The sequence below is a fragment of the Manacus vitellinus genome, unplaced genomic scaffold (genome assembly GCF_001715985.3).
Source record: "Manacus vitellinus isolate BGI_N305 unplaced genomic scaffold, ASM171598v3 scaffold_47_pilon, whole genome shotgun sequence".
NCBI lineage: Eukaryota > Metazoa > Chordata > Aves > Passeriformes > Pipridae > Manacus > Manacus vitellinus.
The window spans coordinates 394521-422091 of record NW_021940585.1 but is presented as its reverse complement, the minus strand read 5'-3'; the positions used below and the strand labels follow the sequence as shown (position 1 = coordinate 422091).

The following is a 27571-nucleotide window of genomic DNA, read 5'->3' as shown; positions in this document are numbered from 1 at the left end:
TCTACATCCCAGAGCCTCAGACTGCTGGTGTCCCTGTCACTGGGGGTGTGCCCCACCTTGGCTCTTAAAGAAGCAAGAAACAGCAAGCCAGCTCATCAAAGAGGATGTCACAGTTAAAAATATGCCTTTAAGAAGGAATACCTCCCTGGAATGAAAAAAAAAAAAATCTTAGAGGTGAAAACAGCATTAATTTATGGTGGAAGGAACCTCACTGAGCTCCCAGAAGTGCTGGTTATGAACTTCCAGTAAGTCTGATTTTCCTTTCTCTTCACTGACTTGGGTGGAGTCTGTAGTCCAGATTTTAAACAGAGAGACTGGGAAGAAAATAGAGTTGAGTATCCATTTCTAGAGAATTTTTTGGGGAAGAAATAGCTGCAAAGCAGCCCTGGGATGGCAGAGCAGTTACAGTTCATGCAGCCAACTGCTCTCTTGAGTTAGCTCTGTTTTGAGGTATAAAAGCAGTAAAAAACAGCATCATAAAAGTAATTCCATTGGAAGAAACCTCTCTGGTCTGCCCAGCTCAAGGCAGGGATAACGTTGAAGCCAGGTGAGATTGCTCAGGGCTGTGCCCAGTCACGTTTTGAAGATCTCTGAGGATGGAGACAGATTTTATTTCTATCATTTTATTAGCTTTGGAAAAACAACTGTAATAAGAACAACTGTAATAATTTTTCTTAAATAAAATTTATGTCAATGACGTATCTGTCTCTTGAAGTCTAAGACTTCCAAATGAAATCTCCAGTACTTGTAAATTTAATTGTGAGCTGATGATCATATAGCTATGGCTCCTTGTGCCTTATACAGTGATTCAGTAATTGCATCACGAGTGAAAGCAGCAGCAGTGTTTTAAAATAAAACCTAAACAACAGCCAATTAGAAAGAATTTCCTCAAGATTCCATCATTCCATTTTGTAGTCAGGTTCCCCCAATTAGTTTTACAGAGAAAACCATTATCTCCCAGGACTCCCGTTGAACATGTAATTACAGGAACAAATCTGAATGCAAAATTGCACCCAACATACTTTTACACCAAAACTGAAACAATCCTGGGGATGCTGCAACAACTTTTGGACACCTGGAGTCTTGGGTTCTGCCGAAAACATTGGAACTGTGCATCTGGGAATACACATCCAGTGAGGGAACTGCTGGCAAGGGCCTGCCCACGGGCTGGGGCTCCTCAGCTGCTATTTAAACGCTCCTGAAACTGTCCTACCAGATTCTCCTGGTTCTAACTCTCCACTTCAAAGGTGCTTTTTTCCCTTTCCCATTTGGCTGCGAGCTCAGCACAGAAAGCTCTCGACGGAACGTGGGTGAAGGCAGGCAAAGAGCTGCTGCTCATTAAAGTGCACTAGAATTAAGCCACCCTTTGTAGTCCAAGAGGAAAACCAACTGGTAAAGAGTCTCCCTCCGTGTACATGAGCTCCCTGTGCTCTAGAGGGGGGACCAACAAGGCCACCCTGTCTCTTAGCTCTGGAGCTGTGCCAGAGCAAACCCGAACCTCATGGATGGTTCTTCAGCTGGCACAAATCACCCCGTGGGTGTGAACAGGGACAGGCTGATTCCCACTGATTTAGGAGTCTGACACCTGCACAAAATGAGACCATTTCTCCATTTCTAGGCTAATAATCCATCCATCCCAAAGCACATCCTGAACCCCTGATGTTTGAAAAGTGGGGTCCTGAGCCCCTGCACAGTTTGAGGAATAACCATCACAATAACCACATGTGTGGGACAGCCAGCAAATGCATCTTCAGCTGGTCCTCTACCTGTGGATCTGAGCTGTGTTCCCTCCAGGGACACGTAGAGGATGTTTTTCTCCTGGAGGGACAACAGTCATAAGAACTGGGTTGCCCTAAAATGAACTCAGCAGTCCCCTATCACAGCCTCAGCATCACAGGGAGATTCATGCAATTAAAGATCCCAAGAAATAAAAACATTTCCAAACCTGACGTCACACAAATGCTTTACATTCCTTTGCATATTAATACTACTTCTTTACACTGATCATTAAAACCAAAATGTGATTAAAAATCCCTCATTTTTCATTCTTGTGTGGCAGTCAGTGATCCTGGGGGAAAAACCACTTTGCCTGTCCTGCTCTGCTTCTCAAATGCCACGTTTGTCCAGGTTCAGTCACGAGATTGAGTTGCTCTGGTGCTCAGAGTGGATCAGGACCCAGGAATGCTCCTGCTCTGCAGATGTGTTGCAACTGTCCCCTCATATTCAGCTTCAGAGAAGGGTTACTGAGACCCGGGAGAGTATTTGCAGGAGTCAATTTGCTTCTCGAGACAAAGAGTTCATGTGACAGGAAAGAAAAATGCTAAATAACTATCAGAGAAAAAAATGCTAAGCGGAGAAGAAACCCATGTTCATAAAGGTTTGGAATAACCAGCCTTGGAAAGAAGAGCATGGATGTGTGTGTGTCTGTTGGTAACAGCCATGAGCAACGGGGGGAACTCGGCCTAAAACTGACATTTTTTTGTACTTGTGGATAAAAATGGGTCATGACAGATTTGTAGTGTGGCAGTGTTTGGTGCATGGATTGGGTGGAATCGGAATAAAAGTCTGCAAGGGGGTTAAACTGCACGATTTTGGGAGGAGGACAGGGGACTGAGCCTGTAGGAAGATCCTACTCACGGCACGTGCCCGTGTGCTGCCTGCACACACATGCACAGCACAGACTTACACAGACACACTCTTGGCAAAAAAAATAATTATTGACCTCAAGAAAGTATATAAAAGTCCCTTCTCCCGCTAAAAAGAAGAAAATGCTTAAAAATATCAGTATCATCCACATGAAATCCACATGTTTAGTTTGCTTTACAGTTGAGTTAAACTCAGAAACATTCTACACCTTTAACTTCCTAAGTAATCGTGGAAGGGTTGTCTTCTTGGACATGAACCAATTCCAAATTCTGAAATGGAAAAAAAACATACAAAGAAAAACTGAAAACCCAGATAATTAAGAAATCTTTTCATTACATGAAACTCCAACTTTTAATCTTTTTTCTTAGCCTGTACCCAGTTTCTTGGCTGCCCACAGCTTTTGACCCTGGACTTTCATGCTCCTGAGAGTCTCAGTGGGAACAAACCCACAGAATCACAGAATGTGATGAGTTGGAAAGGACCCACAAGGATCAGAGTGCAACTCTACATCCCAACAGAGCAAGAAGGGAAATCTGTACCTGGGCAGAGGGAAGAAATGGGCTTTGGCACCATTTTCTCTTACACCAGGACTGTGCTTAGCTTGTTCACAAGGAGCATGTTGGGGAAGGGAGCAAATAATTAATTTTTGGATAATCTCATCTGCCACCATAGAGACATTGGGTATTTGCAAAGTGCTTAAAGCTTTTCTCTGCAGTGGGAATTATGAGTGAGAAGTGCCTTAGGGACTCAGTCCTCATTTCACACTGAATATAAAGCCACAATGAGGCCCTAAAAATTCGGCCCATGATTCCTCTACCCTGGTTCCTCTATTGGGGTTTTTCAGTTGACAGCATGTAGTTCTCAACTTTGACACGAGGCTTCCAGGTGGATTAAGGGCTCAAACAAGCCCTAAAGCCATAGCAGGGGCTGGAATTAATTGCACATTACTGACATTATCTGGATAACACTGTTCATAGTTCGGGAACGAGAGCACTGACAAGGAGAATCCTGTGAAGAGCCTCTCCTGAGAAGACTTGGAAAAATGCAATAAATCAGTTACTGCTTGGCAAAGTCAGTGAGAGGCACAGCCACATCCAGCAGCTTTGTCTGTCCTGTGACATCTGTGTGGAGCATCTCTGAAATGCACAGCTGGGCAACATCTGCCCTCATCCCAGGGACAGCTCCTGCCCTTCCACTGACACAAATGCTTTGCAAACTGGGCTGAGAAGATTCGGGATGAAAATCCCCCAAACACACTTTAGGGGTGATTAAAAGTAGCAAAAACTCACAGGACTCCTCTGCCCCAAATCCACCCGTGAGGGCCCTGTTCTCACCTTCAGCCTGAACGTGCATGGAGAGGCTCCTAAAATCTGGAAGAGAGGGTCCTGAAGGTCGTTCCAGCTAAAGATCCCATCATGTTCTTATCAAACCCTTGCTGAAAAAGCAAATGCATATGAAGTGCAGTGAGTGCATATCAATTTCCAGAATCCTATAAATATATCTATATATCTACACATCTATATATGACAGGTATCTATTGCCTTCCTGTCCAACTTCAGCACCTGTCCTCCCCTTACAAAGTGTGCTTCCTTCTCAACCAACCTCCACTGTCAGCCCTCTGTGTGCCTTTGTCATGTCAGCATTATGGAGGGACTTCACAGAATCACTGAATCATGGAATGGTTTGGGTTGGAAGGCACCTTAAAGCTCATCTCATTCCAAGCCCCTGCCATGGGCAGGGACACCTTCCACTAGACCAAGTAGCTTTTCCTTGCATTGCTTCCCATTGACCAAGAGCTGGATTTCTCCAGTTGTTTTTTTTTTTTTTTTTTAAGGAAACCTTTATTTAATCATTCTTTGAGTATTATTCAGGTTTGTTCCTCATCCTGGAAAAGCAGCACAAGTCGATGCATGATGCATGTTCCCCTTGCAGATTCCCATCCTCCTCATCTCATGTTTACCCACGCAGTGAACATCTGTGTGAACACCAGAGTGGCTCAGTCACATCACAATGAGTTGGCACAGGCTGCTGAGTTGGCACAAAGCTGCACCAGCTGCTGTGCAGAAAGTCCCTAACTGTTAATATGAGACCCATGTTTGGATGCTCTCTCCCTTCCTGCCCCCAGGCAGCCCCCTTTGGAGATATTGATCCTTGTCTTTAATTTGGCCCTTTACTCTCTGCAGGTGCTGCTGCTCTTGAGTTGGAAAACCCCAGCTCATTCAAAGCAAGCCACTGGGAGCTGGGAACTCAGCCCCCGTCTGGCTCTGCACTTTCACAGCTTCTGTTGCAGGGAGCAAAACAAATCCTAAAATACTCCTCCTCTTTGTTTAAAAGCTTCCCCTGACTGTGGGGTGATGTAACCACAGGGTAGGGCTATGGACACACTAGAAAATGGGCGGAAAGAGGGAAGGAACCTTGCCAGGGATCTGCTGGGACATGCTGATCCTACACGATGGGCTGCAATGAAGGGAATCTCCTAAACTAGTGTGAAACGTCCAGAGTTATCCCAACCCAGAGCAGCGCTGTGCACCCCCTACCCCCAACCCCAGGAGAGAGGTGGCAGAGCCCACCTAAAGCAGCATCAGCCCCAGGGAGGAAGGTGCCCAACACAGGCACACCACTGCCTGCTTAGCCCCTAAGATCAGCTGTGACTCACTGCCTGGATCTCAGGTGGTGCCAAAGGGCTGGGAGCATCGTGGTCCTCCCACCACCCCGGGCTCCTCCCAGCCCCTGCTGAATCATGGCCTCTGCAAACTCACCAGCTTCAGCAAATGAGTCAAGACAGGGTTGTTCCTGTCTCCCAAAAGCACAAGTGTTCTCCTTACCTGCTTGAGCACACTCTGGAGCTCCCTGTTGGACCAGAGATCTGTCAGGAGGAGGCGAGCGGCTTCGGCCGCCTTCGGACAGGAGCTGGGAACATGAAAGCAACCCCAGTGACTTATGGCAAGCCACAGAACAGCAACCTACAGCCTCTGCCAGCAGCCCATCTCCAGCTGAAGCCTGTCAATAAAACCCTTCCTGCTCTCTCAGCAATATTATGGGACAACAACCTCTGGGAGCAGAACAGGGCAAATGAAAAAGAGGGGAGGATCTGAGAGGGAAAATGAGCACTAAACTGAGCTGAGGGAGTGTTTCTGAGTGTGGAATTTGAGAGAGTGAAAGAGAAGGGAAATGGTGCCAGCCCTTCCCTGGAGTCTGCAGGGACAGCGTGGGTGGATCTGCTGGGAGGGCAGCAGAGGAGAGGGCTCCTCTTCCTGGGGAGGACGGAGGAGATGGGAGCATTTGTAATGACAACATCTGCAACCATAAGTCCTTACTCAGCACAAGTTAATAGATACTTGCTCATGTAACAGCTCCGAAACCGTGAGTCATAGCAGTGCCTTTTATAATTTTGGAGCATTTCATACAACCACCCAGATCTAAACCTCCTTGCTGGCTCCTATCACCACTCCTCATCTCCTGGACTGTGGGAGACTCTGATCTGGGCTCAGTGCAACAGCCCCAGCCTGTCTCAGCCAGGGGGATGGAGAGGTACAAGTCCAGGCTCAGGCCCCTGCCTGTATGATGCAGCTTCTCAAGACCAGTTTGTCCCCTAAACATCCTCACCAGGCCATGAGAAATGGGACCGTGCTCGTGAAGAACCTGGGACCTCCAGCACCATACTTGGAGGGTGAGAGGACAGCAATGTAACCACATTCAGCAAATTTTGGGGCTTTTCTCTAACATGCACAGCAGCAGTTACCAAAGAGATGGTTAAGTGTGACTTGATCATAAACTTCAGATGGGTTCTGTAGCTCGTGGTGATGTGTAGTGGGCTTGGGGCACAACCAGAAATCCCTGAGCAGTGCTCTGGGACAAATAAAACCAGGTTTTATTGCAAAATCTGTTCTCTGGTTATAACCATCCTATGCACTGTCACCAGAATGACTATGTTTTAAAACATTTTTTGGCTGAAATATTGTTTGTGGCCGAAAAGCCATTAAAGCCCAAAAAACCCAAGGGTTCCTGTGATTAAATGGTCAGTGCACGTCCTGGACACTCTCTTTCAAGAAAATGTTGTTTCATGTACTTTCTTTCTTTCTAAGGCAGAGTAATTTTCATTTATTTTTTAAATAATTTACTTCTAATGGTGCTAAATAAAATCCTTTTTGCCGTTGTGTCTCCAGAGTAGCCCTCAAAAGTCTTTTAGTTTTCAAACCAAAATTACCAACATCTGGTGCCTGAGCCATTTAAAAATTTAGACAAAAGAATCTCTAAACACTTAATTTGAAGGACTGCTGCTGACTGTTTCATACAGCATCTGCTCTACACTTTAGGTATAAAGAGATTAGGCATGAGCTGCTGGAGCTGTAATGACAACTTCAGTATATAAATGGTATCTCCAAAACAAAAGTGCTGGGAATAGTGTGATTATAGCAGTGGAAAACATGGAGCAGAGTATCAAGGACAGCTGATTTGGGGGAAAAAATTATTGATAACAAGTTGCCTGAAAATCAAAGTTGATTTTAAGGACAGACTGGTTTTTTAAAAAGAGAATTATTCATCAAAAAATGTGGAAAGAAAACGGGGAAGATGTTCACTGGTGGCAGTGGCAGGAGTCATCCAAAAAACAAAGCACAAACAGGAACCTGATCAGGAGGAGATGGTGGGGACTGGGGGGAAAACATAAAGGGGGCAAAAAAAGACAAGAATTTTGTCAACTAATGGGGGAAAACAATTCTTCCTCAAAGGAGAAAAGTATAAAGAACCTCACGTATGTCACAGAACATGCCAAGGAATCCCCAGAAGAAGGATTTCTCCAGGATGTCATAAGTGTATAAAATTTATATCAAGGTGAAATCTCTGGAAGAAGTGGGAAATTGGAGATGAGTGGATGAGAACTCTTTTCCACAGGAAAGAATCAAGGGAAGACCTGAGTTTCTTGAAAGATTAATTTGGGTAAAATGCTGTGGAATTAAAATCTAAAAATTTTGCAATAGAAAAGGGGTGAAAAGTGAAGGAACAAAGAGAAACAGAAATAAATCTGTGATAAAGGGACTGTGAGGTGAAAAATCTGCAAATCTGATGCTCTAAAGTACAGGGAGAGATTTTGGAGAAAAGCTTTGACTGCAGCCAGTAGAATTATTGAGAAAAATTGTAAATTTATTAGTGAAAAAAAGTTGCTTAATAATGAGCAGAAAAATGCTTTTCAGACAGTTGGAGAGGAAAGGTGGAAAGGAAACCAGACATCACAATAAATCAGGTACAGTAGCTTGATTTTTAGAAAAAACAACAAGTAGAAAATATTCAATATTTTGGCAACTTGGTTTAAAAATAACGAAGAGTGAATGAGCACCATCATGACCATGAACCCCAAGTCATAAATGAGAGTAACTGCAGAAGACAGAGACAATTATTTAATTGGGATGCTCAGGAAGGAGAAGAAACCACATCTATCAGATAAACTGCTGAACCATTTATGCCTTTCACTCAGAAACCAGCTACAAGAAACACGAAGAGAAAGAAACTTGGGAAGAGAACATGGGAAAGGCAAAGATCTGTAACTTATTTGTTTAGGAATGGACGAATCCGAACCAAATTTTTCTTGTTGATCTTCGCAGGCTACACAAGACAGTGGGAAAATATAGAATATATATTTTTGTGAACTAGCAAGTGTCCAAGGGCTCTTTCACGTCTGCTCTGTGGGAACAATCTCAAATAATATGGCTTGAATAAGTAAGATTAGTCCTGGGTGTAATTTTTTTTTTTTTTTTAAGAATTGAACAGCATAAAAATATTTGGGGCCAAAAAAGAAACCCGAATAATGGAGGAAAAGGAACAACTTGGGGTTTGGATATTTTAAGAACTGGGGAGTTTCTCAGGAGGAATTTGTGATACAGACAGGAGGGACATGCTGAAGATACCTCAAGAGTTTAGTAACTCCTCACAGTTTAGTGAGTCACTGCAAACAAAGCTCATCACACCAAGCAGTGAAGACAATTAAGGTGAGCACAAGTTGGGCAACGTGGAGCTGAATTAGTAAATTAGCTGACAACTGCTCTGAGGCCTCCAAAGCGGGACTTTAGGCACGAGTAAATACCATTCAAAACAAGGAAGACTTAGAAGAGGGCTGGGTTTCATGTTAATTGGGCTTGTTGTAGAGTGGAAGCCCATAAAAGCAGCAAATAGACCAGTGCTCCTTGGCCCAGGCCCAAACTAAACAAGGAGGCCACGTCTAATGACTGAGAGCCTCCCTGCTGCCATGAAACGAGGGGTAGATTGGAAGTGGTTTATCAAAGGATGATGAAGGCATGCAAATGCCTTTTCACAGCAGAAAACAAAAGGTTCTCCTATAAGGTATTTTAAAACAAAGGCAGATAGATGGTAGGAGAGATGAAAGTCCAGGAAGGAGAATACATGGTCAAAGCTAATGCAAGGCTAACACCAGTTTGGCCAGAAATGAACATGGAGCTTGGCAAGGCTTGACAGGGCTGTGCTGTAGGGAATGTGGATAACAAACAGGACAGAATTGCCACCACCAAAACCCAAACCAAGTCCTAAAATAGAAAGTAGCAAAATACGTTGTGATGGCTCAGTTGTTGTAAAATATTTGAGTAGACCAGGGGAAGTGCTTATAGCAATCCATATACACCCACCCTCCCAGGTACAGCTTGAGGAAGATGTTTCAGCAGAAAGACGAACAGATCTGAACGTAAAAGTTAAGCACAACCCTTGTATTCCTGCAGTGTTGAACATCAGACCTGACCTTCATGGTAAGGTCTGCAGGAAGCCCAGGAGCCAGGAAATCACTGCCATCCCCTGTTCTGAGGACTGGGATTTTTCATAGATCAGAAAAGTACAGAATGGTTTGGGTTGGAAAGGACCTTAAAGCTCACCTTGTTCCACCCCCTGCCATGGGCAGGGACACCTTCCACTAGCCCAGGTTGCTCCAAGCCTTGTCCAGCCTGGCCTTGGACACTTCCAGGGATGGGGCGGCCACAGCTTCTCTGGGCAACCTGTGCCAGGGCCTCCCCACCCTCACAGGGAGGAATTTCTTCCTAATATGCAGCATAACTCTCTCCTCTGTCAGTCTGAAACCATTCCCCCTTGTCCTGTCACTGTCAGCTCATGTAAAAAGTCACTTTCCCTCTTTTTTATCAGCTTTATAAGTACTTTTTAAAGAAGCTTTTAAAATGTTGGTGCTTCAGCTCTTTTTAGAATTTCCTAAAATTCAACCAGAAAATTTCCTGAGGCTCCCCTTCACAAATCCCTCCCTGGATGGCTCCTGCCTGGTTCCAAGAACCCAGTGCTGAGGATTCCTGTCTACCAAAATGCGGGGTATATTTTAGTCTCATTTTACAAGCCCAGGGAAAGAATGATGCTCTACTACGGCTCCAAAGGGTGTTGGGAAGGCTCTGGGGTTAAGCTGGCTTTGCACAGAGTGTGGGGGGCTAAAAGCATCTGCACCTGCTCTTTTCCATGCCTCCTGCCCCAAACTCACCCATTTCGGCACAGGCTCACTACATTATTGAGCATGTTGCTTGACAAGTAAGACTTTCCCAGGTGGGGGTTGGACATGATGAGGTTCCTCAGAGTGTAACAAGCTGATGTCATGATCTCTCCATAGCTGCTGGTGTTTCCAGACTGGAACGACAGGAGACGTGATACATCTGGGAGCACCTGGTGAGCTAAAGAGGTGGAGGGAGGAATGTTCCAATCAACAATTACATCAAACCTCACACGAGTGAACAATACTATTTGTGTTAACACTGTTCAACACGAGAATGCCCTGCTGCCTCTGGGAGGAGGCACTGATGGGGTTGGACAGCAATGGCATAATATCCATCACTTGATTTTTCCAAGACAATATGGGGGGAGCCTTTGGAAGGGCAGTGTTGGTGGTCATGGGCAGTCAAGTCCAACTCAGTTCCTAAAACAGGGTCACCCTCATGATCCTGCAGATTTATCACCGCCTATGAAATACACCCCGTGCTTCCAGAGAATCTGAGATGGCACATTCCCTTAATTCAGCCTGCAGATACCACTGATCCTTCTTCTGGTCCTTTGGGCCAGGAGAAATGACGCCCCTTCAGCCAATTTGGGAGCTTGTCTCAGTCATCTCATGGGGTTCACTAAGTGAGATGGGTAGATATCACACAGCCAGAAACTGGGCATTGTCCTGGAACCCTCCGTGGTGGAAGTGACTTACCCATGGTTTTGTGGAGAACAGGATGCCGGGACATGTTGCTCAGCAAAGAGGCCCCAGACCGGACAACTTCGGAGCTGTTGGACTGGAGGAGCCGCGCGATGCGAGGCAACCCCTTCTCCTTCAGGCCAATCAACTGGCTCATGGCGTTGGACATCTGGGAGAGAAAACAGAGATGTCGCAGGACTGCCCATGCCAGGAGGACACAACTGGAGTGATGTGCAGGGCTGGAGAAACACGACTGTGCTATAAAATAGGCACCTTTCTCCTGCTGCCATAATCCCACTTTCTTTGTCATTTGCCTCTCTTCTCCACAGTTATGTAAGCCTGGAGAAAAGGAGGCTCGGGGGGACCTTCTCACTCTCTACAACTCCCTGACAGGAGGGTGGAGCTGGGGGGGGTTTCAGGCTCTGCTCCCAGGGAACAAGGGACAGGACAAAAAGAAACAGCCTCAAGTTGCGCCAGGGTAGGTTTCAAGTGGATATTAGGGAAAATTTCTTTACCAAAGCAGTTGTTAGGCCCTGGCAAAGGCTGCCTAGGGCAGTGGTGGTGTCACCACGCCTGGAAGCGTTCGAAAAACCTGTAGATGTGGCACTTGGGGACAATGGGTTAGTGGTGAACGGGGCAGTGCTGGGTTCACACTTATTCTCAGAGGGCTTTTCCAATTTTAATGATTCCACGACTCCATGACATTTGAAAAGTCAGCCTCATCTTCTGTGATACAACTGGTACTCTTTCTGGACCCCAAGTGGGAACAGTTGATCGCCCAGCTGATACTCCCAAAAGCTGGAGAAGTTTTACCTTCATGTCCTTCACAAGACTCCTGCAGCTCCCTGCCATGTCTCAAGTAACAACTAATGGTTACCCTTAAAAAGGAGCCTGATGAACAAAAATACTCATCTTAGATCCTGATCTTGTGCTTGCTTATGTAAACCTAGAAGACCTCAGGATGTAGCCAATGCAGATGAGTTGAAGCACATACCCTGAGTAAATTACCCTCCTACTGACAGGGTTTAAACTGAACTTCTCAGCCATTCCCCCATCAGAAAGGCTGCTAGAGAGTGTTGCACCAGCAGTGACACATGTCCATCAACAGTAACATGAGAATGGAGAGAATAGGCTGGAAAACAACCCTCTTCCAGCGGGCTGAGATCCAGTTTTCTTCCCATGCTTCAGGAGGCACTTGTGCCCTCCTACAGTTACACAACAGCAGGACTGGGATGTGTAAAGCAGAGTTGAAACAGATTCAGAGCCATCCTCAATAAGCTAAAGGATCACAGCAAGCTTTGCAAGCTTATCCCCAGCTTCCCTTTCCATCAAGAAACAGCAAACCCAGCAATTCACCCCAACTCCAGCTCTGAGCTCCCTTAAAGGGAGGAGCCAGTTTGTCATATCCAGACAAATTTCAGCCATTCCATTCCAGAAGGCTGAATTAAGTTGCTTCAGCACTGTCAGAGCAGGGTTTTGTTTGTTTGTTTGTTTTCTTCCCCCATGCCCAAGAGATATCCTTGTGCAATGGTGTCAGTTGTTGAAAGGCTTTTCATTTCCATGGAGCACAGAACTCCAGCTCCACTTCCCTGATCAGCTCTACCCAATCTGGGACAGCCTCTCCCCACCTTCTGGTTAGTGGCACTGCTGAGTTAAACTGCAAAAAAATCAAAGTTCCCAAGGTATTACACATAGAACTGCTTGTAACAAAAGCTCCCAGGAGACTGGAGCTGGCAGGTCACGGCTGTCCCAGCAGTGAAGGCTCCTCCCGTGAGTCACCCCGTGTTTCTGGGTGGAACACTTCACACACGTGACACACCTCTCCTATGTATGAAATCATTATCTCCTTATCTCCCCATCCATCTTATTTAAATTGGAATTGATGAAGTTCGGCACAAACAGACAAGTCAGGATTTGCCCACGTGAAGGCAGCCTGCGAGGTCATGCCCATGGCAGCGACACTGGGCACGGCAGAGCTGCTGTCGTGACGCACCCCTCGCTCCTGCAACAGCCCTGGCATCAAACAGCCCGTGTCACCTCCACGCTGCCATGCCCACGGGTTAGGACATCTGTCAGAGCTACTTTACAAGCAGCTCTGATGTGAGGACAAGCCACAATCCACAGAACAACCCACCCTTTAATTAGAGCCACCTCCCACTTGGAGAACACTCGCTGGCAGTGGCACACACACAGCCCTTCTCACTCCTTCAGTGGCATCTGTCCACATGTGCACATCTGGGCACATCCTCACTTGGCGCCCTGGGGGGAGGGTGTCAACACCAGCAGATGCTGGTAGAATGACCAACAGACTGGGGAAACCTGGAAAACAAGTGTATGGACCTGGGATAGACTCTTGGGGTACTGATTATAGCTGCCCACAAGACTCCGCTTTCGGAATTAATAAACATCCCACTGGAGCATTCCCTGGCCATGGTGCCCTGAGGTTTGAGGAGGGCATTTTCCTTTTTGGTGGCTGTAAAGTGATGATGATGTAAGTGATCTTAGAGGTCTTTTCCAACCTTACTACTCTCTGACTCCGTGCTGACACATTTGCCTGCACACGTGCAGAGGACAGAAGTGCTCACCAGCCCTCTGCTCGCAGTGAGGTTCTGCAGAGCTCCAGCACAAGCTTCCAGGGTCGCATCCTTCTTGCTCTGATCCATCAGGGACAGGTAGGTGCGGATGGCATCGGAGTGGTAGAGCCAGCTGGGTCCTTTGGGTTTAAAATCCTCCTCGGGAAGGGGGACACCATACTCATCATTCTACAGAGAGATGAGAAACTGGAAGCTCAGATCCTGCTCTTCACTTGCAGCCCCTGCCTGGGGCTGAACATCACATTCCCAATCCCTCTGTGGCACATCTTACCTCCATTTTCCCACTCCTGCTGTTGAAACAGCCTGTGAGAGTTTTGTCCATGTAAACGCTGCGGGCCATGTGGTTGAGCTGGGTGTATTTGTTGGGAACCTCGGCATCCAGGCGGTAGGAGAGGTTGTGCAGGATGCAGATGCAGTTCTCCACAGACTGAATCACCCCCAGAATAAAAAATGCAAACATCACATTAGGTAGAAAAATATGGAGCAGCACCTGCTACAGCTCCAGAGAGGACATGTCCCATGCCATAATCAGCTTTTTTAGCTGTTGCACCAGATACACTCCTGATCCTGCTTTGGGAAGTGGTGGATGGAAAGGAAGAAGGAGGTGGAGTGGACATGAAGGAAGAGCACATAGCCCAGATGCTGCAGTGTGGATCTCAGTGAGGTGACTGACTCAGTGAACCTTGGTATGTCTCACTGCCACAGGCAAGTTGGCAACAGGAAAGGAGAGTGTGAGGGTGGTTACACCAAACTATGAAATGCCAAATCTTCCAAGTCCCCCTCTTGCCATAGTCAGCTTTCAATTACTTTATCCCAGTCACAGCTACAGATCAGGTGACACTTTTTACCAAGAACACACTTTTAAGCCTCCTTCACCTGATGTCAGAGGGGCCAATGGAAATAGAATTTTGGCTGGATACCCGTAACCAACACCAAAACATGTGGTTCCATTTCCAAAGGGCTGTGTCCTGTATGTGCTGATGAAAGAGGATCCCTAAAAGAGGATTTGCTCGATCCTGACATAATTCAAAGTAATTTTGGCACTTTCCTAGACACTGAGGACTTCAGGGTGTTGAACTCCTGAAAATGTGGCTATAAACACCATTTTATCAGGGTCTGGCAGAAAGATGCCAGTTCCTGACTTCTTGCTGAACATGATGATAATCTAGGGATTATCCACTTGAGTCCTGCTGGATGAAGAGATGCCGTGATGGGAAGAGCAAGAGATGGAGATTAGGATGCTGGAAGGATCCCAAGGTGGGAAGGGAGTAAAGCATATTGGGGGCTCAGTATTTTGGTTTGTCGTTGTGTTTGGGAACGGAATATTGTAAAACCTAGCTCTACTTCAGTCCCAGATCCCAGAGGACTTGCAATCCTACAACAGATCCCACTGGGGCTCAGAAGGACAAAAGCAGCCACAGAGAGTCCAGTCCCCTCTGGTGTTTGTTTGAAAGGGATTTTGAGATATTCCCAAGGTTGCAATTATTAACCACGGGGCTGAACTCCAGCAAACAGCCTGGGGGGAGCATCTGGTACCTTATCATCAGGTCGGTTGGAAGCCACACAGTTCTGGGCATAAGTCATGACAGAATCAATCAAACCAGGGTAATTCCTCATGGTCTGGCGCCCCATGTCTGCAGAACTCAGGTTTCTGAAGGAAAGCCATCGAGGAGCATGTCAGGAGAGAAGGAGAGAGGGTTAGTTGGGCTCTGTTCTGGCTGTGGCTGTTGCTGAATTCAGGAATTTTTTTGTGGATTCAGCAGAGTTGATCTACTGCTCTCATTTTGAAGGCCTTCTGTAGGACTGTGCTGGTGCACAGCTCTCTTGTTGCTCTTTAGGACTGATTTAACCTGGGGAAATGTCCTGTTAAGGAGAAGACACTCTCCTAGTGAGAGTAGCCAGCAGGATGTTACCTTAGAGGCTGTGCCTGTGCCATCACACCTCATTGCCTCCTGCCAAAGGGAAGACTGGCTAAAGACCATCTGGGATTATTGTGATCACCAGGAAGGTGCAAATGGTTGTAAGCTCAGAGCTACCAGGGCCAACAGCAGTGTCTGATTCTGACACAGGGCAGAGGTGCTGGAGAGCAGCAATAGCTCTGACCAGAGGGACTGACTAGTTTGTGAAGTTGTAATGGATTCCTGGGCTGCCTGGAGAAGGGAGTTTTTCCAGTAACAGGAAATGTTTTTTGTTGTTTTGTTGTGTTTTTTTTCCTTCCCTGTTTTATTGCCTTGTAGCTTGCAAACGAAAAACAAAGAGAGGCTGGCAGTCGTTGTGAGATATTCACTCTAGGCATTCCAGAACTGGATTTGAGTTCACTGTGATTTGCAGCCTCCTCATTAACATGAATTCATCTGCAATCCAGAAATGCTTGAGCAGCAATGGCTCGAGCCCAGGGCAAACCCAAGGCTGTTCTCATCTCTGTTTTATGATGTGGCAGGGCAGTGAGTCACAGCAATCCTGGCTCACCCCTCAGAGCAGGGGCTCCAGACTCAAGTGCCCAGCTTTCCTCACTCTCCTTGCTCCCCAGTCCTGCTGCCTTTGGCCTTTTGAACTCCCTCTCTGACCTGTATCTGCCAGTCTTCATCGAGGGGTTGGACACTGCTGCCACAGGCTCTGGTAAATCTCTGCAGGCAGAGTCTGCCTTGAGTTGAACTCCACAGAAAGCTCCTTTTACAAGCTGTCACCACACTCCTTCCCTCATTTTAATGGAATATTTTGTGGCATTGGTGACTTGAGATGGTCTTAAAGTCGAGCACCTCACACACAACGCACACCACACGTCCCCACGTGCAGCTGCATGGGGATGGTGCCCTCCACGACAGGGAAGGGACCAGCACCCACTGCCTGTCAGGGACCAGCACCCACTGTCTGTCAGACACGGTTCTCAGCCACAGAAGACGATGGTATCACGTCTCCAGAGGCCCCTGCTGCATTCACCCAGTTCGTTTCACAAGCAAATACAGCTCCTGCAAGCTGCATGTCTGGGAAGGGCGCGGCCAGCACCCGCTCCCTCGGGGAGAGCTTCCCTTGATGAAAGTACCTAATTATGCAGGGACGGTTCTTTTTCCCCACTTGTTCCCATTGAGACAAGGAGCTCCCATCCAAGTGGAGGAGGGTGGTAGGAGAAACAGCAAGTCAGGGCAAAGATCCTCTACAAACAGGCTCTGGCTTTCCCGTGAAAAAAATAAACTACTCTGGGCTCAGCCTGTGCCTCGTGTTTTGTAGCTGAGCTGCCTGATGAAAAGAGACAGGAAAAGTCCAGGGTGTTGGGACTGATCTGTGCTAAAACAGTTATTAAAATAAGTGGGAAAACGCTTGTTTTCCCCACACAGAAGATTCTGTCTTTCTGTCACTTAACGCCCAAACCGGTTTGTTTTCTAGCGAGTAAAATTTTCTCTGGAAGCCCCAAAAATCTAAAGGCAAAATGTGCCCAGTTTCCTGGTCTGAGCTGAACGCTGACGGGTTTCAGTATTGCACAAAGCAACTTGCATTTTTCTGAGAAAAGTCTTATCAAGAACAAAACTCTTTTTAAAAAAAAAAATAAATTAAATAAAGAATGCTACTCCAAAAGTATTTTACATGTAATTTTTTTTTTCCTCCTCCTCTGAGGAAAACTTTCTCAAGGAGAATTTCTAATTAATGCAATTGCAGCGGGCTTGTCTTCAGCTCATTGTTAGAGGATTTAGATGGCTTCAGCTTTTGCCAACAGACATAAGCTGCAGTAAGTCCCTGCTTGGTGACTCACCTCAAACACCCTGTGGCATTGAAGAACACCTCTGGGTCAATAATTTCTCTTGTCCTATTGCAGCTGCTGTCAGACCAGCCAGAAAAAGGGATGATAACACAGTCTGTCAGGACAGGCAGGGCCTCCTGTATCAATTCTTCTTTTAATTCATCAGTGGAGGAGAGGTTCCAGAGCAATCCTAGGATGGAGGTGGGAGACAAGCTCAAGCGGAGGGTCACCAGCCATTAGGAACTGTCTTTCAGTCAGAGTGAATTCCAGCACCAAAAGCCTTCCTCACTTCACCCCTCTTTGAGCTAAGGGTGCAGAGGCTGCCTTAAACTCAGTCTCTGCATCCCTGTGGGAGACAGACAGGATAGGCCCCATGTGGAGATGGGCATCCAAGCACCCTCCCTCCCCCCAAAATTGGTGTTTATTGCCATTAGGTTGCAGGGGGAAGGCATCTCTCTAAGGATCTCATAAAGGCTGGCACTTCAGACCTCAGACACAGCTGAGTGTGATCCACACCAAAAAACCTCACATCAACCCCTCAAGGAAAGGTGAGACACAAGTTAGAGAACCTGCCCAACCATACTGGGGTTTCCAGCACCCTTTAGTCCTCCTGGGAACATCACAGTGGCCTGGGGTGCAGGAAGGCATGAGGGTGGCAGGGTGACCACAACTGTGGGGAAAACCTGGGGCAGGTGCTTCCCCAAGGGGCACTTTTGAAGTGAGGAACCCTTATGGGACATCGAAGGGCCAGGCCCTCCTTTGCCTTTCTGATTTAGGTCACCATTTGGTGCAACAGGAACATAAAACACCCCTTTTGTAGTATGGCAGCCCCCTGGCTACGGGGCCTTTGTGTGCTGGAGCATCCCGGGCCACAGGCTGCGGGGAGCACGGTCCTGCCGAGGGCTGGGCCATTGTACCTGTCAGCTGTTTCTGGATTTCGGTGTTCCCCGTCCTCCGGAGGAGGCTCACGCACTCCCGGATCCCGTTCTGCCGCCGGGTTTCAATCTTGTTGGTTGGATTCTTGAAGACCAGGTTCCGGAGGGCCCCGGCTGCTGCCCGCTGGACGTTCTGGTTCGTGCTGCGGAGCAGCTCCACGAGCTTGGCGATGCCCCCCAGCCGATAGACCTGCACAGGAGAGACAGGCTGCCATCAGCTCAGGGGGCTGGGGCAGGGACACCCGGCACTGCCACGGCGATGCTGGGAGTCACAGGGCACTTCTGGCACTCCTCGTGCTCAGGGGAGCTGGAGAGGCAGATTTGGCCGGGAAGGGTGGCCAGAAATGGCATGTCACAGAATCACATACTCACAAAATTACACTCACAGAATCCCAGAGTATGCTGAGTTGGAAGGGACCCACAAGGATCATCAAGTCCTAATCCTGGCCCTGCACAGGTCCATCCCCAAGAATCACACCCCGTGCCCCAGAGGATCATCCTTCAGCTCTGTCAGCTTTGGTGCTGTGCCCATTGCCCTGGGGAGCCTGGTCAGTGCCCAGCCAGCCTCTGGGGGAAGAACCTTTTCCTGAGATCAGCCTAAACCTCCCCTGACACAACTCCAGGCCCTTCCCTGGGGTCCTGTCCCTGGTCTCCCCAGAGCAGAGCTCAGTCCCTGCCCCTCCTCTGCCCCTGCCCAGGCAGTTGTACCTGCACTGAGGTCTCCCCTCAGTCTCCTCTGCTCCAGCTGAACACACCAAGTGCCCTCAGTGTCCTCACACGGCTTCAAATCAAGGCCCCACACCATCTTCGCTGCCTCCTTTGGACACTCTCTAATGGCTTTAGATCTTCCTTATCTTGCAGTGCCCCAAACTGCCCCAATGTTGCAGGTGAGGCTGTGCCAGGTCAGAGCAGAGCGGGACAATCCCCTCCCTCGCCTGGCTGGTGATGCTGGGCCTGATGCCCCCCAGGACACGGTTCAGGCCACAGGTCATGACCACAAAGCTGATGGCCTGGAGGTTGGAGCTTAAAGCTCTGTAAGTAGATGTCTCTGAGTAAAGGCCATGGACCGAGTCCTTTGCTGATGTAAATGTGCTCTCCCAAACTTTCACCAACCTCCAGCTTGCATCAGATGAGAATGTTGCTCTACCCCTCTGAAGAGGCCATCTATAGCCATGTAATGACATGCTGTGGTAATTTGTCTGCATCCTGGAATCACGGGCTGAGCTTAGAGGGATGGTCATGGCACAGTGTCACCACCCTCGAGCTCAGCCTCTCCAGCTGCTCCAGCACCAGGAAGGGCTGTGAGCCCAGACCTGCAGGACACCACACATGTGACAGAGAGGTTTGGAGGCAAATTCTTCCAGCTGAGCTCTCCAAAATGATGGGTATTCCTGCTGTAGGATGTCCTCTGTACCAGGACATGATCCTGCCTGGAGCCCCTCCTGGCACAAACCAACCCCACTGACAATAGACAATGAATGAGCACCTTTCAGAAAACAAGTGTGTGCTCAGGCAACTCACAGACCTACTCTAACACATCTTTTCTGGGAAGCCACCAGACAGGCCAGTGCTCAGAAAGTGTTTTCAATGGTAAATGAAGGGTGTGGCCACCCCCACAATTAGCCCTGTTAAGGTGGGCTGGGGGACCTGTGCTTGATTCAGACACAGCAAAGGCACAGGAGCACAGCCCCACATATTCCAGCACAGCCCCACATGTGCCAGCACAGCCCCACATGTGCCAGCACAGCCAGCTCCACTGTTGGGCATTTTGATCACCCCATGTTTGCATGACTGCAAACACACAGAGGTGGGGATAAATTTTGGTAGCGGTCTTGCTGCAGCAGATCCATCCTTCAGGCTGCCTCCCTTAATGGATTTTGGCAAAGTAATTGAAGAGCAAGAGCATAAGAAAAATAACCTGTGCTGTAAGAAGGGCATCTGTTTGATCAAACAGCATAGAATGATGGAATGGTTTGGGTTGAAAGGGACCTTAAAGCTCATCTTATTTCACTCCCTGCCATGGGCAGGGACACCTTCCACTATCCCATGTTGCTCCAAGCCCCATCCAACCTGGCCTTAGACACTTCCAGGGATGGGGCAGCCACCACTCTGGATGTGCAGAATCTTTGTACACAATCACTGATTAATCCATTGGCTCAGGTGGCTGAAAAAGGCTGGGAAATGGCTGCAGAGTCACTGGGAATGCCCACTGAACATCACAGTGGGCCTTGGGGCAACTTTGTCTGACCCTGACACTGCAGCTCTGAGACAGTGAAAGATCTATGTGGAACTGGGAGCAATTGCACCCAGAAGAGGACACTGGATGGCTGCTTCCATCTTGCCAGACCCCATCAACCTGTGCCACAGCAGCTTATGGTGATAAGGTGAACACTGTCCTCTGTTAAAATCCTGACTAACTGCTCTTGTCAGAAAGTGGCCACTAATAGTTGAAAAGTTGAAAAAAAACCACCTAATTAATTCCTGAGCATGACTAGTGAGGTATAAGGGTCCCCATGGGTCCCTTCCAGCTCAGATTCTGTAATTCATGAAAATTAAGGATCCTTGGTACTGGGAAAAACCAGCTCCATCCATCTGTTGTGCTGTCATACCCCGCATGCCAGCAGAGCTCAGAAGGGGTTTGCTCACCTCTTGCTTGGCAGACTCATCCTGGAAGCAGGTGTGCTGGAGGTAGTAAGCACCCATGGCCTGGTATTTGTCATCAGAGGAGCACAGGAGCTGTATGGCTTTCTGGATGGTCATTGTCCCGGCATCTATCTCATCACCACAGATTCTGTGTTAAAGAGAAACATGGCACTGGTTGAGTGCTCAGCTAGAAGAGCTACAGCAGTACTTTAAATTATTGGGAAGGAATCAATGATAAAATGTAAACTATTATCACATTCCCACATAAAGCACACACAGTGCTCCCCTAGAGAATTTTTCTGTCTCAAAAAAAGAAATGGTAAAAAGTGGAAAATAAACAGTGGAGGGCACTGAGGCTAATAAATTACAGATCCAGTCTATCCAGAAGCAAAGGAGACAGAAAATGAAAGCTCACTTGCAGTGCTAGATGTCTAATCATGTCTCAAGTGGAAGGTTTAATGAACAGAGAACCAGTCTTCACTGTTCCTCAATAAAAGAGTGAGTGGACAAGAGTGAAACCATCCTCCAGGTTATTAGGACAATGCAACGTAGGCAGATGATTTTCCCACAGTGTGTGATCCTTTGATGTGAGATGTGGTGGAAGCAAAAATGTGAGAGCAGCTGATGGTCTCAGGAGGCCTGAGCAGATCCCTTAGGAAAAGGCAACAGGCACGTCTGGAGTGATGGGGTGGACAAATATTGAGTTTATTAAATACTAATAACAGCACTGAGACATCCTGCTCCCAAGGTATGTTCACTTTGGTGATCTCCATGCTCTCCATAAAAGTTGACCACTGTCCCCATTCCCTATTAGGTAAAGAATGTGCCTAGAGACTCCAGAGGAAGGATATGATACCACTGGCTTGGGGCAGGACTGGAACCTTGGGAGAAATATAAACACTGGAATGTTTGTCCACTTGTTTAGAAATATGAAGGTCCTGCTCTTTTTGGCTTGTACTTATTTAGCATCATCTCTGATGTTTTAACCACACAAAATTGGAAAAGGGTCCAAACTTTCAGACTGATGAAGAGGGTCTGAACTGCAAAGCTTGTCTATGTTTCCAGTTATAGGAATTAATCTAATTAAAAGTTGCCCTCTCCTCTCAGCTGCAGCAGGATCTGTGCTCATTGCAGCAGTGTCTGAGTTCATTTTCATCACAACAACAGCCCTGGAAAGTTCAGGACTGAGAAGAGTGAAACCCCAACCTCCTGTCTGGTTGTTACTGCCAGCAGTGACAGGGAACAAATGGGAAATGCTTCATTAACAGTGGACAAAATCCAAAAGTGTGAGGGCTTTGCTAGGCCAACTGGGCCTGACTGATGTTATTCCCTGTGTGGGACCCAGCTGGGACTGATGGTGAGTTAGTTTTACCTGGAAATCAGGAAACCAGTTCCTGTTTGAGCTGCATTTATTTATATATATTTTTACTCCATGTCAAACCTGTGAGTGACTGTGTAGGGGGATGATGCTACACGTGGCTGATCCTCTTCAGACAATCCAGTAGACTAACAAAACATAGTGATTCTGAATAAGTTCTTCAGATGAGCCTATTGCATTTGAAGTATTAAATATCACTACAAGAGAGTAGCACTCCCAGGCATGGGATGTAGGGTCATTTTGAGTGTGCCAAAGAAATGTTAGGAATAAAGGTCTAGAAAGGACACCCTGGCGTGGTCACTGCCCCCAGCAGCTTACAGTGAGATAAAATATTGATTTCTTAAAGATCCAAAGGTTCCCTTCCTCACAGTACAGAGCAGTGAATAATACCCACAGCTGAATGGCAAATTTCATACCAAATATCAAAAGCCAGCAATGAGGCTGTGACATGGGAAGGCAGCATGAAGGACTCCTCTCCACTGCCTTCACTGGCATTAAGTTGCACACAGTTTATGTTGCTCTTTTAAGCACCTGTGGAGCCAATGGAGAGAAATAGGTGCTTCCAAAACCCATTTTTCCTAAGACAGGAAGGCCTGTCCTCTGGAGATATCTTTTCCTCTCTTGGAATGAAGGAATGATAGACAACAGCCTCAGATTGGACCTTAAGCATTCAATGTCTAAGGCTGGATGAACCTCATTCCACTTCTGTTTCTACACTGACAATAAAACATCACTTCATTATATGACTTTTCATCAGTTTGAATCTTCATGAAAACTTGGCACCAAGAAACTTCCCTCAAACTTGCAACAAGGAAACACAAAAGTGGAGAGACAAAGTTTAAACCAGAAATTAAGGAGCCCCAGAAATCTTTGGTTTGACCCAGGGTGTTGGGATTTTCACTTCAGTTTTTTTCATGCTCCTGAGACACGACAGAGCTGAGACACTGATGGATCCTGCACCAGAGGAACTTCTTTGAGAACTGGGACCTGGGCTGGCAGTGTGGGGAGGGAGGCAGATTAGTAAAAATATCAGGTCAGTGACCATGTAAATCATGGTGATTTTTTTTTCCTTTATAATTTTTAGATCAAATGCACTTTTTCTGAGAAACAAGGATCTCCACCTGATCCAGCTACTCCAGGAAGGCAATTTTCTTCCCGCCCACTCCATAAGAGGGCCAAACCCTTCTTCAGCAGGGAAAAACTTGGGATTCAGGTGTGAGAAAAGATGGAGAAGGTTCCTTTTTCCCTCCTGGCTCATCAGCAGGAGAAGCTCCAGTGGGTAAGCAGCCAGGCTCAGAGATTTCTCCTTGCTGGGAATGTAATGACCCTGGCAAAACCCAGCTAAAAGGAGATTGTTCATCAGCCAGTCAGGGATATGCCTGACCAGATCTACACTATGGGAAAAACATCCTGCTCTGAGACAAACTCTTGAAAAGTGGCCATTTCCAGCCTGGGCCAGTGTGCCTGGTAGGAAGAGCTCCAAAGGTTGTTCCTCTTCCACAAGAAAGAAGCAATCAAAATAGGAAGTGATTTAATGGAGGCAAATGGAAGTTATTCAATGGAGACAAAAAAGATGATCACACTCGGGGATGGAAGGGACACAAATACTGAAGAGGATCAGTATCACAGAAAGGCAAATTCCCTTACGTTGTGTTAATCAAATCTAAGTCTCTATCCTGGTTGTTGGGGCTACAAATCCCAGGACAGGAGGAAGCCAGAAAACTCTTAGCAAATTCCATTGTTCATTAATAACATCAGACTGAAAACGCTCAAAACAGGGTATTCAGCACGTCCAAGCCTTTCACAATAAAGCTGCACTGGAGCAGACCCGACAGCCAGGCCCCAAGCCAAGCAGCCACATCTATCTTTGGGACATGGCACTGAGGTTTTGACACAGCTGAAAGCTCAGCTGGAGCTTCCCCTCAGGCTTTGCTCCATGGGGAGACCCCAGGGGAGACGGGCACAGAGTGACACTGGGCTGACAGGGGATCCTCCCCACGAGCAGTGGTGGGAGCCCTGCCAGGACAGAATCACAAACAGCTCCTCAGCACCTGCGCTGGATGCAAACACTCAGCTCAGCCAAGTTCACATCACAAGGGGCCAGACTGTGAAATGGTCATTTTTAGAGGTAATTTGTCCCAAATAAGAACAAACCAAAATGAAGGTGCCTTTCGTTGTACACGGTTCTGCTTTCATGAAGTGGCACAGCCCTGGAGAATTAATGTTTTGATATTGATCACCTTTATTTATCCCAAAAGACTGGAGATAGATCAGAAAACACCCTCAGTACCTTTTCTGACAAGAAAAGAACCTCAGTATGTTTTCACTGTCTACAGAATTTCCAGGGAGGCTGAGCTCAGCCAAGGAGTGAATGGTTATGGGAAACTCAGTCACTATCTCTGAACTTCACTCACAGAGCAGAGAGGCTGATGCAGCTCAGCTGGGGCCAAATTGGTGTCACCATAGACAAATATGAACCCAAAGAAAACCCAAAGGGTTGCCTCAGCCTTTACTGTCTTGTCCAGCAGCCAAGGTATCCAAGACCTTTAACAGAGCAGCAACAAGATGTTACGTATTTCCAGGTGCCTTGAGAGTCACTTGCTTTCACATGATCTCTAATGAGGTGTTTTAGTCTCTCTCATACACAGAACTCCAAAGGGAAATGCATCCACATCTTAAAAGGAGGCCAAAGGTGCCTGTGGGATTGTAGGTGTCCATTAATGGCTCCTGATCTGTATCAGCAACCCTTAACCTGGGGAGTGTCTGCAGACACCCCAGCTCACCTCTTCATCTCCCTGAACGAGAACACCCTGAATCCTTCACCAGGGCTGGGGTTAATCTGCTCCCTCAGTAACGTCTCCAGCTCAGACACCTGGGGTTCCTCTGGAGTCAACAAGGGCACTGAGTGTGTTAGGGGGGTAACTCAGTGACTGAGCTCCAAATTCAGCTTCCCTGGTCACTGCCTGAATCTCTGCAAGGGCACCAGGGCCCCTCAGCTCAGATACAGGCACGTCCTAAAGTGCTGGAACCAGATGACCGACCGGCCCAGGGCTGGTCAGTCCCATGAGGCACCTGAAGCACAGAGTGCAACACGGCCACAAACAGAACCAACATAATGTCAGCTGGTGGTAGACACAGGGGTTTTTTTGTACCTCAGGTTTCAGCTGAAGCAGGACAAAGGCTCAGAAGTTTCTAGGAGGCGTTAAACATCACCTCCTTTATTCCTCTGCTCGTTATCAGTACCTAATGGCCAAGCAAGATGTGGAAACATTTTTCCTGACTGGGCATAAATGACATAAATAATATTGCAAGGTGTTATTTAGGTAAAAGCTGCCGAGCTCAGGGTGACACCCTGTCACTTGGAGCATGTTGCAAGTACCACCCATCAGAGGAAGTGATTTAAAGTGAGCAAATATGGGTGATCTTCACCAGCTGCTGTTGCTGAGAGTTTCCAGATCTGAGGGATGTCACAAGAAAGGAGAAGGGTTCTGGGGGGATGAGGGAGCCCTGGACACCAAGAAGACTGTCTCCAGCTCCATCAGGCACCTGGACTCACTCCAGAGGGCTGTATTTTGGCAACATCTGAGTGCTGTTCATTGAAAACTGCCACCAGAGTAACCCGTGGACATCTGAGCCCAGGACAGATGTACTGAGCTTGGAAATGTAGATCCAGATATGACATAGTGCTTCCAAAGGCTTATGTCCCTGAGTGGTTTTAGAGAAGTATGCCTGGAATCACAGAATCATTCAGAGTGGAAAAGACCTCCAAGATCATCGAGTCCCCCCTGTGCCCGATGCCCACCTTGTCACCCAGCCCAGAGCACTGAGTGCCACGTTCAGTCCTTCCTTGGACACCTCCAGGGATGGGGACTCCATCACCTCCCTGGGCAGCCCCTTCCAGTGTTTAACAAACCTTTCCATGAAGAAATTCTTCATGAAAGAAAGGAAGGGGCATCAGAAGGAGCATCCTGCTCACTGAGGCGGGATCATAACAACAGGGCCAGTGGAAGAGAATAGACTTCAAGAGGAGTTTTCTCCAAGCAAGTCACTACTGCTCAACCTCCTGATCTGGCAAACAGTGCAAAATTCAGATTTCATCACCAGAACCAATGCTATGGGGTGAGTAAAAGACTATGTCATGGTTTAGTTTATCAGAGAATCAGAGAATGGCTTTTCCTGAAAAACATTTAGGTGTTAAACTACTCATCAGTGAGCTTGAGGAAAGGTGCCTTCATCAGAGTTGCTGTTGTAAGAGGAAGGACTCTCTGAGAGATAGTTATCAAAGAAACAGCTCTTCCATGTCTCACACAGCCAAAGCCAGCTCAATAAAAAGCAGCAATCACACAATCAAGAATAGTTCCAGAAATGAAATAACTTTGTGACCAAATGCAGAGGGACTGTTCAGTACAGTATTTGACACTCAGTCAAATACTTGTTGCACACTCAGTATTTTGATATCTCCACACCATTCTCACTACCTGAGAACACCCAGTCACCCATTTTTCATCTCACACTATCCAAGGAGATCAGATCCATAGCAGAGGACATCTTAGAAGCACCACTTTTGAACCAGCAATGACACTGTCCACAGCCATTGAATTGTAGAGGAATTTTGTGTGACAAACAGACCCAGTGGATCACAGGTCCCACTGCAATCACTCTCACAGCAATGGAAATCACTACATGGATCACCTTGGAAAGCATGGAAAGCATCCAGCCCTTCCCTGGCTCATGCAGGTGGTTTGCAAAATTGCAGACAAGACATCCACCCACACAGGAGATTCACAGCACAAAAACCCAACACAAAATTATCCCTGTTACAAAGGCACAAACTCCACCTGGAGAACGACTGGAAGAGAAGGACAGAGCCCCAAACTGGGCACTGCAGCAGCTGTGACCCAGCTGAGCCCTGTCCTGCATGCACAGGTTGATAATGGCATACCTACAAGCAAACCTCTCCCTGCTCAAAGATCAGGTGACCCAAATGAATACTGAGATCTCCAAGTGGAGAATCCTCCAAACACAACAATCCTACACAGCAAGGAGAGCCCAGACATGGTCCTAACCCACCCAAAGCACACTGCAGAACAAGGCTAACAGTGACTGCCAGATACTTTCTAGGGGCCAATAGTCTTCCAAACAAGTAATTTTTCCAAAGAGGAAAACTCCTTCCTGTGCTTCCAGAGCTTTAAGGACAACTGCTGCCAACCTCATCTCCTCTGAGCAGAATTCCTTGCACGAGCTGCCCTCAGCAGCAGTCCAGCTCTGCAGTCTCAGGTGGAGCAGGGGGTGTGCCCCAGCCAGATCAGATTTACTCAGGGGACACAGCCCCAGCTGAGCCTACGACTCGGAGCCGACATTTCCACATCAGAACCAGTTCTGCCAGATGGGCCATGCCCCAAGCCAGGAGAAGTGTATAAATGGAACCACTCCCTAACCAAGGGGCACCCAGCACTGGAGAAGGTT

At 47.4% G+C, this 27571-nt stretch overlaps 1 protein-coding gene across 1 annotated transcript in view; it reads right to left on the bottom strand.

Moving 5' to 3' along the window:
* Window positions 1–2535: 2535 nt before the first annotated feature.
* PKP1 (plakophilin 1) overlaps window positions 2536–27571 on the bottom strand; it is a 47066-nt gene continuing 22030 nt past the window's right edge. Inside the window, exons 4-14 of the mRNA XM_008929704.2 lie at window positions 20731–20875; window positions 18067–18274; window positions 17162–17339; window positions 14950–15064; window positions 13685–13840; window positions 13405–13581; window positions 10835–10988; window positions 10127–10313; window positions 5472–5556; window positions 3981–4081; window positions 2536–2915 (exon numbers count right to left, since the gene is read on the bottom strand). Coding sequence (XP_008927952.1) covers window positions 4010–4081; window positions 5472–5556; window positions 10127–10313; window positions 10835–10988; window positions 13405–13581; window positions 13685–13840; window positions 14950–15064; window positions 17162–17339; window positions 18067–18274; window positions 20731–20875 — 1477 coding nt within the window. The 3' untranslated portion in view covers window positions 2536–2915; window positions 3981–4009. The remainder of the gene's footprint in view (window positions 2916–3980; window positions 4082–5471; window positions 5557–10126; window positions 10314–10834; window positions 10989–13404; window positions 13582–13684; window positions 13841–14949; window positions 15065–17161; window positions 17340–18066; window positions 18275–20730; window positions 20876–27571) is intronic.